General features: G+C 33.4%; 1 protein-coding gene across 1 annotated transcript in view; it reads right to left on the bottom strand.

The window, feature by feature from the left end:
• Positions 1 to 2,829: 2,829 nt before the first annotated feature.
• The window catches only part of LOC130900573 (zinc finger protein 578-like), a 29,435-nt gene continuing 12,349 nt past the window's right edge, over positions 2,830 to 19,915 (bottom strand). Inside the window, exons 4-6 of the mRNA XM_057811272.1 lie at positions 14,335 to 14,522; positions 8,049 to 8,216; positions 2,830 to 6,289 (exon numbers count right to left, since the gene is read on the bottom strand). Of these exons, the coding sequence (XP_057667255.1) occupies positions 6,072 to 6,289; positions 8,049 to 8,216; positions 14,335 to 14,522 (574 nt within the window). The 3' untranslated portion in view covers positions 2,830 to 6,071. The remainder of the gene's footprint in view (positions 6,290 to 8,048; positions 8,217 to 14,334; positions 14,523 to 19,915) is intronic.

Here is a 19,915-nt window from a genome sequence, read left to right as displayed (position 1 = left end):
TGGTTGTCGGCAGTAATGTGGTTCTAAAAGTGTAAATGCTCTACTGCCTTGTTACAACATTTCAGTTTTGTGGAGTAGCTAAGAACTAGAGAGCTTTGACATGGTTGCACCAACAGACAGGCAACATTTACAAACGTAATCACAAACCTTTTTTAAAGCTTTATTCTGATAAAGCTAGTTAGCTTTATGAAATCTGTTTATACTTCTATGACTCATTGGTTTGTATTTTTTTGGAGCTTCTTGCAGTTAGTTTAAAACTTATAGTAATCAAATGACGTCTTCTTTCAGACTTCTTGAAACGAGAAGCAAAGTTAGGTTATGTTATCTGATTGCATGCATTTGCAGTTTATTGTTTTGTGTAAGAAAATGTCGACCAAATTAGAAAAGTGGTTAAAAGTGAAAAAAGCCGGAAATTTTTAAAAGAAAGGATGGAAAAAACTTATGGTTTATTTTCTGAAAGATATGAAACTTTTAATGCATTCATATGTAGTTATTGCATACCCATAGGAATATTATTAGCTTTATTCCATTTTCGCCATTTTTTCTGAAGATTATGTAGCGGCCATTTTGTAGTAATATTGTCATTTGAAACTTTCATGCCGTCTGTCTTAATAATTTCTATGGTTATAATTATTTTTTTATAAATGTTTTACTTTTATTGTTATGCTGTTTTTTCAATTTATTTTCAATTGAGCAAACTACAATAAATCGAAGGTGCGTGCAATATACACTCGTATTTTATACGTTTTTTACAGAAAACTTGTCTTCTTTGGAAATTTTTCTTTGGATTTCCGATTAATAATATACTCTATCTATAAAATATTTTGTTTATGTCAAACCTCCAATCAACCATAATGAAGTTTTCAGCGACATACAAATCGGAAGTCATTTCATAGCATCCATAATGATAAACTTATATTTATTTGCCCCACGCACAAAAAACGTCAAAATCACTTGATTTAGAATAAAATTTTTTTTTCAAAAAAATCAGACCATCTGTAATACGAAGTTATTACTTTATAATTCGTTAATCCTCAATAATTATGAGTCAGGGACAGATTAAATGAAGCAGCGTTTGTATAAAAAAAACACATATTAATTTAAACTTTTATTTTACTTATATATATATTCAATATTAACAATATTATTGATGTTTCTGTCCTTCTAATGTAGTATGAAGTTACGGTAATTTTATACTTTCCCCTTGTTTTTTGGCTCTAGAAAATCGGTCACTCATCTGATTTTAATGGTTTTTTTTTTGAATTTTTCGTTTTTACGGCGAATTTACGTAAAAAAATAATGGGAATGAAAAAAAATGAAAACTTATATTGGTTTCGGGGCTTTAAATGTTCATGAAAATGCACTGATTCACGTATAATTGTTGATAACTTTTTTCCAAATAATCTTTTTTTTTCATAATCTACACAAAAAACGAACAAATTGAAAAAAAAATATACAAAAATGTCAATTTATTACGTTTTTATAATTAAAAATATTAACAATTTCTCTTAAAATTGACCTTTTCTTGTATTTTATCGTTCGTACCTTTTTTATTAAGTAATCATTAAAGTTATATGAACAAAAACATTCTTAAAATCACTTATTGCAATCAAGTGTAAAATACTAAAAGTTAACTTCGAAAAATTAAAACTTTTCACCATTAAAAAAACGGTATATTGCTGAGGTTGACTGTTTAAGAGAATTAGGAATGGAGCTAGCATTTTTTTTTTATTTCCATATTTTTATTTTTAAATCCGCCGTATGAACGAATATTTAAAAAAAAATTCATCGAAATTGGATCATTTCTCGATTTTCTAGAGCCAAAAAAACGAGGGGACCGCGTATAAAATTACGAATAGCGTTGTAGGCTGTGGACTCAAAATTAAACCGTCTAAGAGTTTTTTTAAATCACCAACCGAAAGATCGAAATGTTGGCAATTTAAAAAACATTCGTAATTAGATATTAACAATTTCAAAATGAGGTTTACTTTGATAGACATTGATAAACAAAATATTTAATATTTTATTAACATATTCTTTTAACGTTTGACCCAAAAAATTATCTAAGACTATATTTTGATATTTTGTATATATCGTAGGTCAATACACAAGTTGGGATTTTAGTTAATATCCCAGGACAATAGGCAGTTGGCTGTTGGCCTGCCACGAATGCCTATTCTCCTGGAGTATTAGCTGATAATAATAGTTAATAATAATAATAAAAATAAAATAATAATAATAGAATATCTATTGAAAAAGGCCAAATTGAAAACAGACTATTGGGTTTACAGAATAAGATAAAAAAATAGGATAAAAGAAGTCTTATTTATTTATTTTTGCATGTCAATCAATCATTTATTGCACCACGTAGAGGTTTGATGACATTGTGATGTACATTTTTTTTTTATTTTTAAAACAAGAACACCAGTTTGTTTCACCTAACCTAACCTAACCAGTCTGAGCATGAGCTTCTAGAATTTTCTCATAATAATCTTCTACAGGTACACAGTAAATAACAGCTTTGTCTAACTGTTCTTTATCCCATATACTGCGATTACCTTTCTGACTATTAAACAATTTGGCCTTTTTCAATAGATATTCTATAATCCGAATTTCAGCTGAAGACCCAGGAAAATAGCCAAATCTATTGTCCGGCATTTAGCTAATATTCCGGAAGAATAGACATGCGTGGCACGCCACCAGCCAACTGCCTATTGTCCTGGGATATTAGCTAAAATCCCAACTTGTCTATTGACCTACGATATATATACATTGTCGTTCTTTGTTCCTCAGAATTTCGAAAAAACTAAGACTACTAAGAAAACTACACAGTATAGAAAATTATATTACAATAAATTATATCACAGAAAAATTCGTTAATAACGGGTGGGCAATTAAAGACAATCGTCGATCATATTTCAGTAACGGATTATATTACAACTTCAGGAAAAAAATTATAACAAAAGTAGCATCTTCAAATAAGAGATGGGGGAGAGTGGGAACCTTGTTACGAAGAAATGCTTATAAGTCCGGTTCTGCACAGCCCATTTTTTATAAACTTGATGTTGTTTCAAAAAGCTTGTGGACAATAATACTAAATAAATAAATTCAAAGCAATTTAATTAGCAGCTCGAGATATCTTAAGAAATGTTAAGCTGGAATATAATACGTTCCTGAGATATTGCCGTCCTTAGTATAAATAAAATAAAAAAAGAGTCTGATGATTCACTGTTTATAATATACTCAATCCGGGTTGTCACTGCGCGAAACTGTTTCGCGAAAATGTCTTCGGTCGACTGGACGAGCAGCCGTCAGGAGCAGAGGATCTTTCGCTCCTGTAGCAACCCACCAATGCTTTAAACAGCGACAGGCTGCTACATTTTTCCACTCAATACCTTCCAAGCATCCTCTCTTTGCATTCTGTTATGATGAGCCTTATCGTTGGCATCTCTTAAAAATCGGTACATTTGGTAAAGTTGAATGCTGCTCTCCCGGTCCATTTTTGGCGCACTTTGGCGATACACATGGTGGCCGTATATACTTTGAAATATACGGAAGGCGAAACATTTTGATGCGCGATCAAAAGCCGACTGGCGTTGGCTGACTTCGAAATATACTCGCGAAACAAGTTTCAGGGTGAGTATGAAGACGAGAGACTCGTTTCGCGAACCGGTTTCGCGCAATGACAACCCGGTTTTTAGGATATGACACATATACAACATAATTTTTATACTTTTGTACTATAAACAGTGTGTCGCATTGTTATTTAAAGGAATACACGATTTTTGAAACTAGATCGTTAGGCCGATTCATAAACTTAACTTTTCGTTTACCGTTGCCGTTCGCGGGTGGCGTTTGCCGTTTGTTAACCCTATTCATAAACTTGACGTTGCTGCCGTTTACCTAAAAATTCTGTTATTCTTTTTGACGTGGGTACTGCTTTTTGTTTTCGTTTTATTTTTGTGTTTTTGTTACCAAAATACCATCATAAACAAACAAACTGAAAGAGAAGCAATCTAAATTACACGCTCTAACGTCATACGTCAAAATCATGTGACGAATGCAAGCGGATGCGATTGGCTCTTTTCTACTAAAGTTGCTACGACGAGAAAAGATAAAATGAAAGTCGCCAACGGCAGGCCAATCGGTAAACGGCAACTACGAATAGTCTTATGCATTTTAATATTTTTAATTTTGTAACAGCAAACGTCAACGGTAACGGCAAACAGAAAGTCAAGTTTATGAATCGGCCTAAAGAATTCTTTTTGAAATACTAAAACCTCCCAAATACTCTATAGACCCTTCGTGGTGAATTTCATGTATTTATAAAAAGAAAAATTTTATAGAGCGTGTTTCCTTGGTTTACTCCACATAACATTAAATTTGGAGCAAAGGAAAACTGTAGGAAGTCTATGAATAAAGAGGGTGAAAAATTAGATTACTTAGGATACGTCTTCTCCTAGTCAGAATAGGGTATTTTTATTAGGTCAGTTCATTATCTATCCATCAGTGTTAATAATGTCTAACTAGATCCCCAAACTACACCAACACTCATAATTACACGAACTGACTCGCATTTCGATAACCAAGTTATCGTCTTCAGAAACTCTAAGTAAAGTAAATGTTTCCCTTCGATCTGACTCGGCCCCTTGTGACTTTTTCTTATTTCCACGCATGATGGATACAAAACATGGGAAATAGAGAAAAATTTGAAATGTTGTTTTGTAAAAAGTCGTCTTCAACAAATATTTCCGTTTCATCTTAAGATCGGCATCAAAACGTATCAGAAACTGGCCAGTTATCTAACTAACAATATAAGTATCTTACTTTTTTATCAAACTTACATCCCCAAAGGGGTATATACATTTTGTTCGTATTTTTATTAATGTTTCATTTTATATATTTTGGTCGGGTAGATAAGTTTATGTCATCGTTAAATAGAAGTCACAATATGAGAAGAGAACATTTGGTCGCATTTGGTCCGACATCCTATAATCGGACCAGATCCACTTGTTGCGGTGGATAAGTCCTCATAACCCATCTTTACACCTTCTCGCTTATTTCCCGCCACTGTCTTTTCCTGACAAATCTTCTTCTCTGGTTATATCATCTTGAACCTCTATTAAACATTTTGTCCTAGACACTTAACTCGCCGAGTTTTGATTTTTTTACATCTTTATCTTTCTTTGTGTTCTTTTCAATTTTGCTTTATCATTTCTTGTTAGTGTCCCTGTTTCAGCTGTACATATCATTACTGGTTTAATCATTATTTCATATACATTGATCTTTATTAGTTTCTTCATCTCAGTACTCTATTATTGATCATAACCCGGAGATACTTAAGCTTTTCCACTCCCATAATTTCATACTTGTCAACTTTCACCTATCCAACTCTAAATTGCTTGCTATCTCATTATTTTTGCATTTTAACTATTTTTTGTTAATCATAAACTCATCAGATTTTCATTTAGATATTAGTAAACTGATGCTTGTTTCGCTCAAAGTCAACTAGATTAATTTTCGCAGTTTTGCATCAACACTTTGTTGTTTTAGTACTGTCAATAGGCAGTTTGATTGAGTCAAAGGCTCACGGAAAATCGATGAAGAGTTTTGCTACATATATTTGGTGATCGATTTCTCTTTTCATCATTAGTTTTAATGTATGTATTGCCTCTATTGTCGAACTACTCTATGTGAAGCCGTATTGATATTCCCCAAGTATTTTTCAAGTGCTACTGATGGTATATAACATCAAATTTGAAATTAAGGTTTCCACAAGTTCAAAAAAACAAAGCAAGAGAGGAGGAAAAAACAAAAATACCAAAGATAGATGTAGGATTTGAAGACACTTTCAAATAACTGAGAATACGATATAAGGGAGCGAAAATAAAGAATAGAGAAATGAAGAAGAAAGTCCAGCTCATTTGGATGCTCGGTCACTAGGACAACAAGGACAAAACAAGGCTGATTCACAATTTTTTTATAAATAAAAACGTAAAGGTAATTTAATAATAAATACGACATACTGTATATATAATCTCTGAAATTATTCGAATGTTGATTGCTAATGATCATGATGAGTGTTCATTTTGTGTTTTCTTTTCGGTATATTGATTTTTCAAAAGACACTTTTTGTAATGTGTTCTCATGTTGCTACTTTGCGAAAAAGCCAGACCACATTTTTCGCAAGTATACGGCTTGAGACCCGTATGGAAATTCATGTGAGTTTTGAGGTGATGCTTTTTGGTGAAACTTTTTGGACACAAGCTACATGTGTATGGCTTAATACCTGAAAATAAATATACAACGTATTTCGAATAGGATACGCGTAAATAGGTTAATTTTAAAATAGACGTGCCTCAATTATCCATTGAAACCCGCTGTTTTTTTTTTATTTTTAACGAATAACAAATTGTCAAACAACAAAATTCTAGATTCAAACAGAAACTAAGCATACAATATGACTGAAATCGGTGAGAATCTTCATGCGCAAACATATCTTCAGGTTGGGATCGGAAACTTTTCAAACAAATCTCGTTTCGATCGTTTAGGAAAACAAACATCTAAATGATTGCGCTCATAGCTTGGAGACTTGACTGTAGGTCTTTCTGATCGTTCCAAAGGCGTAGCCAGGTGGAGTAGCTGCACACGGCTACTTCCAGAATTTCTTTCATTCTCGGGATTATGTTGGTAGCCAAATACTCGGCTTTGATGAAGCCCGTTGTCAACGTACTCCAATCTGTAGCTTTGGATGTAGTCAAAGCCTCGTAACACGCTAAAAGGATTTTACTTTTAATTAAACAGGAAGATGCTGTTGTTGCAGAGAAAGTCCGACGTATTACGGGGAAACAACGTCATAGAAGCAATCATCAAGCAGAAAGCCTTTCAGAATACTGGAAAAGGTCTTTAGTAATACTAAACTTGGATTCAATTATCACCTCCCTTGAAGTACGTTTTGCTGAAGAAATCACGCCATCATTCGCATTATCTAAATTACAACTGGCTCAGATGCAAAAGATGACAACTGAAAATCTGAATCCATTGCCCAACTTTATGTTTTACCGAACATAAAGAATGAAATCGAACTTTGGCAGCAATTGTGGCACAATTGTGAAACAAAAATTTTGAACTCTTTACCATACAGTACTTTAGCAGCCTCAGAAGACTAAAAACAAAACTAAGAAGCACTATGGTAGAAGATCGTCTTAATGGTCTGGCCATGCATGATGGGTGTATAATAAATAAAAACCTAAATAATTTTAATGATAAAGTGGTTGAAAGTTTTACAAAAAAATACCTGTTCTTATTACAAACATCATCGAAGCAAAGATTTCCAAAGTGTAACGCTTCATGCTCTCGACTATACCAGGCGTCCATATTTTTTATTCTCCACAATATTGCCCCATTGCCCCCCTTTAGTCATAAGCTAGCGACGCTCTTGGATAGTTCTTTAAAAGATTGAAATTTCACCCGTATTATTTGGTTGAATTCTAAGTCCCTAAGTGGGCGATAAGATCGAAGTTTCGGCAGCGTTTGTTACGAACATATTTTGGATTTTCAAATTATTTTGTATCTTGCTGTTGTTGCTCAGAAAGTGCAGTTACTACCACTGGTATTACTGTCATATTGGACTTTTGATATGCATTACTATAATGTAATTTTGAGACACTTCTTTACAAAATGATCCTGTCGTTGTAATTAATAGAGAAATCTACCCAAATTTATCTCTAAACCCATCTGTTTCCGCTTCTTCTCTTTGATCATCATTCAATATTTCATAAGAATTATTGACGTTCATGTGGGCTCGTATCGACCGCAACGCTAATCCACGTAGGACAAAATAATTTACAAGATTCCCGTGAATCGAGCGTTTTTCTAATGTCGCTACTGTCGCACTAAGCGCTAAGCTTGAAGATGTTCTTATTTCCCACAGTTATACGATTGAAATTTTTTACCTTTGGTCAATTTAAGAAGCAAATATTTCTCAAATATTTTGCAAAGAACATAATGGCCAGCTGTATTAATTTTAATTATTTGATATAACTCACCGGTGTGGAGTCTGGCATGTAGACTCATGTTGGATCTATCTGCGAAAGTTTTACCACATTCTGGACAAGAATACGGTCTTTCTCCAGTATGTACTCTTTGGTGTTGCTTCAGTAACATTTTTCTTGAAAAACTTTTTCCACAAGCTGAACATTCATGAGGTTTTAGACCTGAAACAATATAAATAATACTAATCTCTTTTCCATTTTAAATGAATATTAAAATTTCAAAATCAAACTGCTCGCAGTGAAAGCAAGAAATATTAAAACAAATGGCAACATAGCGATGCGCAAGACAAGTCTGCATATTTAAAGTTAATGATAGCATAAAATTAAGCGATTTATTGTAGAATTTAATTTAGGGTTCTTAAACAAATAATGTTTTGATTAAAGTTTGTCATAAAATCGTTTTAAATTATATCTGATATATTTGCATTATAAACCGGATTATTTTGCATAAAATTGGACTCTGGCGTACAAAAAGCTACCAACATACGAGCAGCAACCACCCCCAAAAATGCATAGTACTGACAAGATCCGTACTAATGGCTAATAATATTCGATATACATCTTTTAGAGGTCGCTGAATCCGAATATGAAGTCCGCGAAAAATCAATATTTCTTGGTGAAAATTTAATAGCATATTCTTCAACTATTTTGTACAGTATCAAGAGCTGTCCGATATTTCCAAAGCATTTTCCGGCTGAGCAGGAAATTCTGGAAAATTTTTTTCATGGTATTATGACTTCGCACATTGAGATGAAAAATTTTCCAGAAATTTTCAGCCCTTAATATCTATTAGAGAAAAAGCTGTCGATTTTTCAATTTCTGTGTAGTATGCAGTAAGAGAAACAAGAAAATAAATTAACCCAATTTCGGGGGATAATTGATAATTGAAAGTTTTTTTGTGTATGTGCACTTACCAAATTTTTTTCATATAAAAAAATTCTTTCAATTGTATAAATCGTTAAAATTGCACCCTAGTGACCAGCGGACGGAAATGCCACGTCTATTAATAAATTATTAAATAATAAGAAGCAAAGTTGACTTGAATAGCCTTACTTATTTAGAAGACGTTCTTTTTGAAGACGCGATGGAGATGGTCAGCAAATTCATATCTATGTTATACGACGAAAAAAATGAAGCCCAAGCAATCCAATTAGATGTTAATTCTTCAAGATACAATTTAGCTATATTCAAATATGTCCTCCTCTTTCCATTATCCTTTAAGGGATGAAGTGACACTATTTATATTTGATTCAGCAGTTGTTTCCATGCTTGCCTATCCTGCGCAATCTTTTCGGCAAATGCAGTCTCATATTTATTCAGGGTTTTGGTTTGGTCTACCTATCTAGTTGTAGATCTGCCTCTTGGGCGTTTGCCTGTTACTTTCCCTTCTATGATCAATCCTTCCATTGTTCCTGATCTTCTAGCTATATGACCAGGTACTGCAGATACATGCGTAAAATTCTGGTTAGCAGCCTTGTACGTGGACCAATACCCACATTTTGAAAGCCTCTATATCTTTTTCTGCTTTATTTCCATGTTTCCGCTGCGTACGTTGCAATGGGGAAGATAAGAACATCAACTAGACGGAGTTTTGTTGTTTTCGTGATAGTTTTGTCTTTCCATATTTCATTAAACTCGGTAGTCGCTGATTTTGCCATAGTCAGACGGCGAAGTTCATTTACCACTTCGTAGTCTGAATTTCTGATGTTTGTGAAAAATTATTGTCTTGTCTATCAACTATCATCATTTTCGTTTCGATTTATCTATTTTTAAACCATATTTTTCGCTGATAATAGACAGTTTGGTCATAATTTCTGTTATTGCTGGTATGGTTAACGAGTAAACCCCGTCGATTCTGACTTTCGCGTTGTTTTTTTGATAGAGGTTGTGCACTAGTTGATCCAGGTGTTTTGGCGTTCCCGTTTCCTCCAATATGGTCCAAAGGTAGCTTCAGTTAACTTTCAAATATGTAAGTACTGACAAATTACTACTATCCAAGCCTGCCTTGCCAAAACAACTTTTGCGATGTCTTCGGCAAATCAATCAGAGGAATCAATAGTTCAGATATAACTGTGTATGTGGATGGTTAGTTGATTATGATGGAAATATTTATCCAGATTACTACGATGGATATTTAGCAATGGAGTATTTGCAAAGAATTTGTTATTCTACTGATGTATGGACCTTCCGTGAAAGCTGAATTGAAACGTCGTGATTTATGTAATAAAATATATCCAATAAATGATGATGAAGCAGTTTAAATAAAATATGTAGCAATTTTTCAATTAACCTTGTTTATTTTACAAGAAGCATAGGTAATAAGAAAAATATTTGGACCTCTCCAATTGGCCGATAAATGTTTCGGTATTTCCATCTGCTTTGTACATTATATTGATATTTTTATGAAAAACTCTTGCGTTCTATTATTTATTATTTGATAATTTATTGATAGACGTGGTATTTCTGTCTGTTGTTCACTAGGGTCCAAAAAAACTATCCCTCGAAGTTGAGTGAGTAAATTCTTTTTAAAATTCGATTTTGATAAGGCTTCTCCAAATTTAATTAGAAACAAACTTCATATTCGGGTACAGCGACCTCGAAAACATGAAGTTTTACCACTTTTAGGCGTTAGTACGAATCTGGTCACAACATTTTCGTGTTTCTAAGCATTTTTTGGGGGATTTGTCGCTCGCTTATATTAAGTAAAGGCGCCAAAGGTTAACGACTGTCAGCTATTTAGTCGGAAGTCTACTATTTCGAATGCGATGTCTATCGTGTCTGTAGACAAACCAGAGTAGCCGTTGCCTTAGTTTACATAGGGGCTGTTATTTTGTCGTAAAAATGATCGACGTAAAAATATAACAAATGATTGTAGTGAGATTTCATATGAAACTTGGAAAAACTGCAACTAAAACTTATAATTTATTGAAACAAGTATGTTTCTGAGAGGTTTTGACCGTTTTCGAGGTGTTAATGTTAAGTATTTGTGCGATGAAGAATGTGTGCGGCAAATTTCATCACGTGAAATATGTGTTCAAAACTTGTGCCCAAAATCCTCACTTTTGAACAACAAGCAGCTCGCAAAAATATTCGATTGACATTTTGAATTCGATTGAAAACGATTCAAACTTATTAGAAAAGGTAACAAATCAAATCTGCATCAAAAGTAACGAGATTTGAATTTCGTTGAAGCTGTGAAAGAACTGACAGAATAAAACTGCCTGCACTGGAGCAATGAAAGATTCGCGTGAAGCGAATATCACCAGTCATTTGATAGCCACACCTAGTACATTGAAGAGCTTGTCACAGATAATAATACCCTAAAGTTGGTCAATAATCGGGCGTTAAATGTCACCACGACAACGCCAGATTATCCACAGCTTCGATGACTCACTAAAAATTTACTGAAGTTGTTTGAGAAATTTTAATGCATCCACCGTATAGCCCGGATATCGCATCGTTTGACTATTGTTTGTGTCGATCTTTGCAAAACTGTTTTGATAGATAAATTAGTTAGATTAAAGATCATGTTTTTAAATTTATAATCACTAAACCACATTTATATCGATGAAATTATGAAAATGCTCAAGAATTGTGGGAAAGTTAATGATGGCAAGTGATGTGGAAAGTATGATTATTTAATTTAGAATATTTCTGAACTGGTAAACTAGATATTCATTAACTTCCCACGGTCGAATCATTAAATTTAAAAAATAATAAATAATGTCATTAACGATATCAGCTTCAGAATATAATGATGTCATATGTTTTTTTTGTGAAACACAGAAAAATAATGAATTTCACGCTCAGGAAATACAGGTGACCAATTTCAGCATTCTAGCATATAGTCAGCTTAACGATTTATATATTAAATTGATATAGAAAATACGGGGTACGAACACAAATTACGATTAATTAATTTTTTTAAGCAACATCGCGTGTGAACGCTAAACGCAGGTTACGAATTGGACTAAGTGTGCGTTTACATTGGCGACGCTCAAGCGATTCCGCTTTTGCGATGTCATCACGCACGTGGTCCTGTTCAAATTGGTTAAACGTCGTTTTAGTTATTTTCTAGCTTTCGAACCAAAAGGACGTAATGAATTTAGTATCCAAACGATTATTACTTATAGAAAGTACATTGATTGATTACATTCTGGGCAAATCAAGCATCGACTTCGAAAGAAAACAACTAATTTTAAAAAGCCTATTTCTCCGCCAGAAAGGTTGTATTTTTTATTATTATTCATTACTAAGGTAAGAGTTATGCATTTTATTAAAACTAGAACGTATAGATTGGTCGCACTTCGACAAAAAACCGAACAAGATCGAAGCTCGAGCGGCGCGATACAATACTAAACTAAAATACAATCTGAAATAGATGTAAAGAGAACAGAAAATTAAATACTAAGTGATCAGTATCCACACATAATCAGAATGAAATAAACTTGATGTTAGATTTCCTTTTTAAAAAAAAAAAATAATAATTCTATTTAGACAAACTTCAAAGCTGAAAATGTTTAACGTCGATGCTTCGAGATTTGACACTTAATATATTTCAGAAGGTGCTCTAGATTAAGCCGTATCACGTGACTGAATTTAAACCTCGAATACAGCGTCAGCATAAAATTGCATCGTTAATTTTCGAGTTTCGGAGTATTCGAGTTTCAGCTTTCTTCCTCCCTTCAATTTTTCCTACTCTTTCAGGTCATTTGCTACTGCATTCTATTGTTTTTATATTTCCTACCTTGTACGTATGTAGGTATACGGGTATCATATACAGTGCGACCTAAAGGATCTATTTTGACCCCCTTTTTTACTGGGATACTGGGAAACCCAGTGTTTACAGCTGATCCGTCAATCCCACTCCTTTTAAAAAGTCTATAATGTGGGATGCCTGTAATTGCCAAAGATCTTCCTCTTCTATTTCATGCACTTCCAGGTGTAGTGCTCTGGAATCCGTTGTAGGGTAGCTCTATTTTATTGCCTAGCTCCTTTAATTAATATTGCCTGCTCTCTGGATTGAACTGGACACATTTTTCAATTGCATGAATTTCTGCTTGAAAATGCTTTCGGAGTGTTTGGTTCTGGTCCTATTCCAGTTCTGTCTACTACTTTAGATATCCATCCGTATACCATTTAACGGCATTTCTGTTCATTTCTTGTATGGTGTTATGATCCCACTTCTACAACTTAGTATTGAGTTAAATCTCAAAGTTAAACTTTTCCGATGCATCATCCTGAGACATGTCCCAGGTTTGTTCATTATTTAGGGACGGTTTTTCTTTGGTTATTCCGTCTCTGACATTCTAAGTGATGTGCAATTTTTAGAATCACTTCTAGTGCAGCGGATTTCATGGCCGCGGTTGCATATATGCAAGACAGTCTTTGTACATTCGAGATATTTTTCCTCGTGGTATTCAAATTAGTTCTAGTACCCCATACCACTGCCCCATATGTGATGATTTGTTTCACAATTGCCGTGTACATCCACAGCAGGATTTTTGGGCTACAACTTCAATTTCTCCCTGCGAATTTTCTGCACACCATCAAGGCTTTTGTGGATTAAGTGATTGTCTCCTTTTCGGATTTTTTTCCACACATTCTTGAGCTACTTGCTCTAGGCAAGTTTTTCTAGGTTTTCCTTTTTTTTCTTTTCTCATGTTTGGCTCTAAATATATTCATCTCAATAACTATTTTCAATTTTCTTCATTGCTTCTTCTATTTCTTCTTCCGTGATGTCCCTGTCGTCGTATAATTTCCTTTTATCTTTCACTTCTTCTTCTCTTGTTATACTTTCGTTTCTGTGAATGATTTTTACTTCTCTAGTTGTCTCGAATAGAAAAAGAAACTCAAACAAGCTCACAAAATGTCTATTACGAAACTATAGTAATTACAAGTAATAAGAATGATATAGAAGTGAAAATAAGTTAGTTACACACCAGGATACCTAGTAAACTTGATAGACTAATAGACGATTTTCGTAAAAACAAAATGAGCTAACGATTTGATCTGTCCATATCCGTTTTACAAACCAGATTTAACACCACGTGAGTTATGATTCACCCCGAAAAAGAAAAATGCGCTAAAAAAACGTTCTACAACTTTCCTAACATCGAGAAATAATTCATTCAGATATGGTTCCGGTCGTGAATTCAATATTGGGATAAGAAGATTCGATTTAGATTGATTTGTTTTCAATGAAATAATTCACTCAATTTTATAATCACACCTCGTATATAATCGATTAAAAAAATATAACAATAGCTTAATATTTTACCTGTGTGTATTCTAGTGTGCATGTTGTAGGCTACTCTCTGATTAAATCTCTTGGGACAATGTGAACAGGCGTATTCTTTCTTATCTCTATGAATCTTCAGATGACTTGAAAGGTAGCCTTTATCGTTAAATATCTTTCCGCATTCAGGGCATTTAGCAGCGAATTCCTTCGTGCCGTCGTGAACTGATCTGAAAATAAAATAAATAATAATGAAACCGTTCGTTTAGGGCTCATTAGCCCTGCTGTAGAGTCAGTTATTGAATAATACGAGGATGTATTGATATCTAGTTAGCCTAGACCAGTTCCATGCATAAACAAAATATTGCGTTACCATAGCAACGAACGATAATTTATTAGAAGTGTAAGTGTAAAGTTTGACGTCAAAAAAGTGAACCAGAGTTAAGCAATAAATTAAAAGAAAAAAGATATCCACCGAAATTGTGAGAATCGAAAAATTGAAGTATCGAGCCATCATCAAGTATTTAAAAGGGTTAAGAGGTAAGCAGATTTACGAAGATATGCTCAATACCCTTGGTGATCAATGTCCTTCGTATGCGACCGTGAAAAATTGGACTGCAAGCTTCAAAAGAGGTAAATTTTCTATTGAAGATAATGACCGATCGGGAAGGCCAGTTTCTGTGTCAATCCCCGAAAATCATGACATGATTTTATCAGACCGTCGAATTGGACTAAAGCGGATATCTGAGGAACTGAAAATTTCATACGAACACGTTCATAATATAGTTCACGTCAATTTGGACATGAGAAAAATTGCTGCAAAATGTTTTAATGTTGACCAAAACCGTGCAAGGGTAGAAGCATCGCGTTCGATCTCTGCTCGATTTGAAAACGATGTAGAATTGTTACTATGGATGAGACTTGGGTACATTTCTACGATCCAGAAACAAAGCAACAATTGTTGGAATGGCGACACTCCGGTTCTCCAAGACTAAGAAGTTTCATGTCCAAATATCTGCTGGAAAAGTTCTTGCTTCAGTTTTTTGGGATTGGTATGAAGTAATCATGATTTATTTAGAACAATAACTGGAAATTACTATTCGACATTACTGACCACTCTACGGGAAAAAATTAAAGAGAAAAGACGCGGAAAACTATCCAAAGGTGTCTTGTTTTTGCAGGAAAACGCGCCTGCACGCAAATCTCATATCATCCCATGCAAAAAAAATCGTGACATTTTTTTTTGAAAGGTTTAGAGACTTTGTAGGTTCGCAGCAATAAATGTATCAAATTAAGAGGTGAATATGTTGAGTAATAAAATATTTTGACATTGAAATTTTGGTTGGTTCTATAGTAGGCTTAGAACTTTTCAATATATCCTCGTAAGTATTATTAGAATTAATATATCATGATCGTACGAACTAAGATAAACCCTTTTGAACTATATTTAACCCACTAAAATAACGTCCAGAGACACGGAACAAATTTTAAATGAAATTAGAATAAAAAGGATGTGTCATGATAATGAATCTAGCTTAGGGACAGTCAGTTACAGCGATTAAGACTCTATCTTATGGAATGGATGATCTGATTCAGAAGTATTTGCAGTTCTTTCGTTGTTTGTGCGATAATCACAGTCATTAAGCCATCTGCAGGCTGTAGTCAGGCACTTGCAATACCCAAATGGATCAGGATTTAGACTTTGATCAGTTTTCTCTGAGGTATCGTCGACAATTATTTTTCATTTATCTTTACTGATAGTATGAAGTGTATTAAAAAATATGTATGACTTTATACAAAAACAGATGCTTATGGAAATATAATATCAATAATGTATGTAGGTTTATATGATTTTTTAGTAACAATTTTCACACCTATATAACGAAGCGGTAAGTGCGTGCCTAAATAATATTTATAGTACTTAATATAGAAATGTCTCCTTACTCTGTTACGTTTCAAAAAACACGGATATTGTCGGATTCGATGCTTAAATTCCATTATGTGAGAATAAATGTTTGACTAGCCATTAACACTACGAATTTAGTTAAATATTAAAACTACCGTTGCGTTTTTCTTGGAAATTTACCTTTATCGTTTCATCACCTTTCCAAATTGAACACGTTAAATCTTTAATCTAATATAGATCAACTAAATCTTACTCAACAGGTGTATTTGTTTAACAATGTGTAGTCGAAAATATGTTAATTTGAATAAATAAAATTAAGAGAAAGTGTGTGGATGTGGAAATTGTTGTATATTTAATTATTTTGCAATCATAATAGCACTGATAGAAATTTTGTTTTCCCAGGATTCTTTAACCATAAGGAAACATAAGAACTGGTTAAATTATGTATCAGCTGATGCAATTGCCTTTTATGTTTGAACGTCTGGGTTAAAAATAGAGATACTCATCAATAAATTTGATGAATACACTTTTTATGAATCCACTCAAACACCTCAATTATGTACTTTCCATATTCTCATTTTCCAACATACAATAACTATACCACTGAAGTTTGAGAGAAGAATCGTATTATTAGGAAGAGTTCTTAGCTTGACAGTGAATATAGTTGTTCGTTCTGTATTCATTTACATACCGAAAGTTACGTTTTGAGTGTTCCATGTAATGAAAGTGACAGTTCCGTACTGCAAAACATTTTCGGGACGCTCTGGAGTAGACAACTTTAACTTTCTAAAACGTGACTCTAGCCACACTTCAATGTTGACAGTTGACAGATTCACTTCAATGATTTTGTATAACATCAAATTTTTCATTTTCTAAAATTATTTGCTTTATCCGAAGTTTTTTCTAAATTAATAAATGATGATGAAAAAGAAAACATCAGCGATGAAGAAAGCAATTTGTTGCCGGATAAATATCGTGCAAGGTACGAAAAAAAGGTGCGAACTCTTTATGAAGTGGTGTCACCAGAAAAATTTAAAATGTGGAAAAGTTCTACATTTTCAATGATTAATAGTACTCTCGCAATAAAACAAGATGGTCGCATAAATAGATATCCAAAACTCATCAATTAAACTGAGAAAAGAAAATAAATAATAGAGAAATATACATTTTATTTATTGAACAATATAATGTACTTAATGATATTTGCAATGTCAATATTAATTTATTAACTATTTGCAAAAAGTAATGTTGTGTCAGTGAAATTGAAAAAGTTTTGGATCTGAAATACTACTTTGTTGGACTCGTCTCACAATTTTCAGATTCTTCCAACAAAGTAGCACTTTAAGTCCTTGGCATACAAATCACTAATGCACATGCCCGTCAGTCAGTCATTTTATTATAATTGAGTTCAAACGACTACTCAGTCAAGTCAACACAAATCAAAAATAGAACGGAGGTTGTTTACGGTGATTTGTGTCCATCATTTGCAACAATTAAAAAGTGATCTAAATTCTTACGCTGGGGGTGAGAATAATTAGAAGATTACCCACAGGAGGTTCTGTGATGATGACTACTCTACAAAACATTAAACTAGTAGAAAAAATTAGTCTAAAAGACCGGTGCCTAAAAACAAAAATAATCGCAGTACATACCGGCATTTCCAAAAAAAGTTTTCTGAGGATCCTTCATTAGCATTTAAATATGACAAAAATTAGTGGGTGCAATTCTTAGCGCAGTGCAAAAGCAGCATAGAGTAGAATGTTGTGAGCGATTTTTGGAGCTTCGCCACGAGGACAAAGAGAAAGTATTTTAATAAATTCTAACAGATGATAAAACTATGATTCTCCATCTAAAGATTTCATTGAAGAGCCTTACTAAAAAAGCAAAACAAAGGTCACGAAAAGCGCAAAAATAGGGATGGCTACAATATTTTGAGACTGCGAAGATATCCTTTTGATTGACAGTGAATGTAACATATTCATCTGACTTACTAAGGCAGTTGTATAAAAATATCAAAAAAAGGCACAGCAAAATCAGCCGAGGTGTGCGTTTGCTTCATAACAATGTTGCTCCAGTTCACACTTATTCGCTTTCCAAGGTACACGAATGTGGTTTTTGGTCGCAAAGCAAATTAACGATATGTACTGAAGTCAAAATGAAGGAAAAAAAGTAGGTAATTTTCTCAGTAGATAAAGTACTGTTAAGAGAGAAGTGTATCGGGACTGCAATCTGACACCTCTCCCATTCAACATGTACTTCGAAGATATATTTAGAAAACCACTGGCAGATGGAATCAAAATCAACGGAAAAGCAATCAGCAACATTAGATATGCCGGAGACACAAAAAATATGCACAGCAAGTGAAGAATATGTACTTTCTTTAAAACAAAACGTATGATTATTAGCAAAAATCAACATTCTTCAGTGGGTCTAACGAAAAAAGGTCAAGACATCAAGACGTAGTAGAAACGTACAGATACTTCGGAACCACAGTAAACGCGAAATGGTACCAGGCATGAGAAATATGATGGAAAAAGCTCGAGCTGAAGAAACTGTATACCAACAAAGACTATTTAGGTGCTACATATTTTTTTCTAAGGTGTAGAAGTTGGGACCACAACCGAAGCTACTTTAAAAAAAAGAAATCTTTGGAAATGTGGATGTGGATATATCAGAGCACATCACCAACGTGCATATTGTGCAAAGAATGGGAAGGAGAAGGAAGTTGTATTTATAGTAAAAAAAGAACGGAAACGGAAGTGTTTTGGTCACATACTAAGACATGACAAATACCGTCATTGCAGCTGATTGTCCAAGGCAAAGTGAATAGTAAGAGAGGATCAGGGAGAAGACGCAGTAAACAAGAATACCCTTGTCAATAGCTAACGTTGGTAACGAATGATGCAATGAAATAATAATAAAACTAAGACTGAAAAATCATAATCATCTTGTTTACATCCATAAATTCATTACAATCCAAATATATATTGATAAATAAAAATTGATTCAAATATTCGTGTTAATTGTATCTTCAAGAAGTTCGTTCTCCGCCAATGTCTTCAACGGTAGGTTTTATTTCATCAAATTTCATTTTCTTAATTATTATTATTAATGTCAAATATTTTATCCAAATTAAATAAATCTGTATGTATGTAAGGAATTTTTTGGTGAGGAAGAGGTTAAATCAATCTTTGTTTGTACAAGTATTCCATTGACCAATTCTTGAAGAAATAAATCCACATACAATTCAAGAACCTAATTAAATGAGGCATGAAAATCCAGTAGACAGTAAATTAAGATGTATACTGTCTAAAAGTTGAGGAAGAGTTTTAGATATATTGTGTCTGAGATCTAGTAGTTTCAAGGGTAGCTCAGTCCAGTAGAAGCCTACCCAATAAAATTTATCATCAGAATTGTAATTCGAGTATTAAAATTTTTAAATAAAAATTAGTCTAGTTACACAAAAAATGATTAACTGTTATTACATTCTGTTTATAATCTTACAATTAATCAAGATGTTAATGATTAATTTCTTGTTGATTGCCATGATCTGATTTTATTCTGATATGATTTAAAGCCATATTATAATAGGAAAATACCAAAGTTATTATAGTTATTAATTAGAAGAACACCTACCGGCATCTGTTATTAATTGTAATATACCGAGTGGACTAATAAACGGATTCTCCGGCTACAAATCAGTAAATGAATCATTTA

Source organism: Diorhabda carinulata, chromosome X (genome assembly GCF_026250575.1).
Source record: "Diorhabda carinulata isolate Delta chromosome X, icDioCari1.1, whole genome shotgun sequence".
Classification (NCBI taxonomy): domain Eukaryota; kingdom Metazoa; phylum Arthropoda; class Insecta; order Coleoptera; family Chrysomelidae; genus Diorhabda; species Diorhabda carinulata.
The sequence above is the reverse complement of the archived record's forward strand: the minus strand, read 5'-3'. Positions and strand labels throughout refer to the sequence as shown.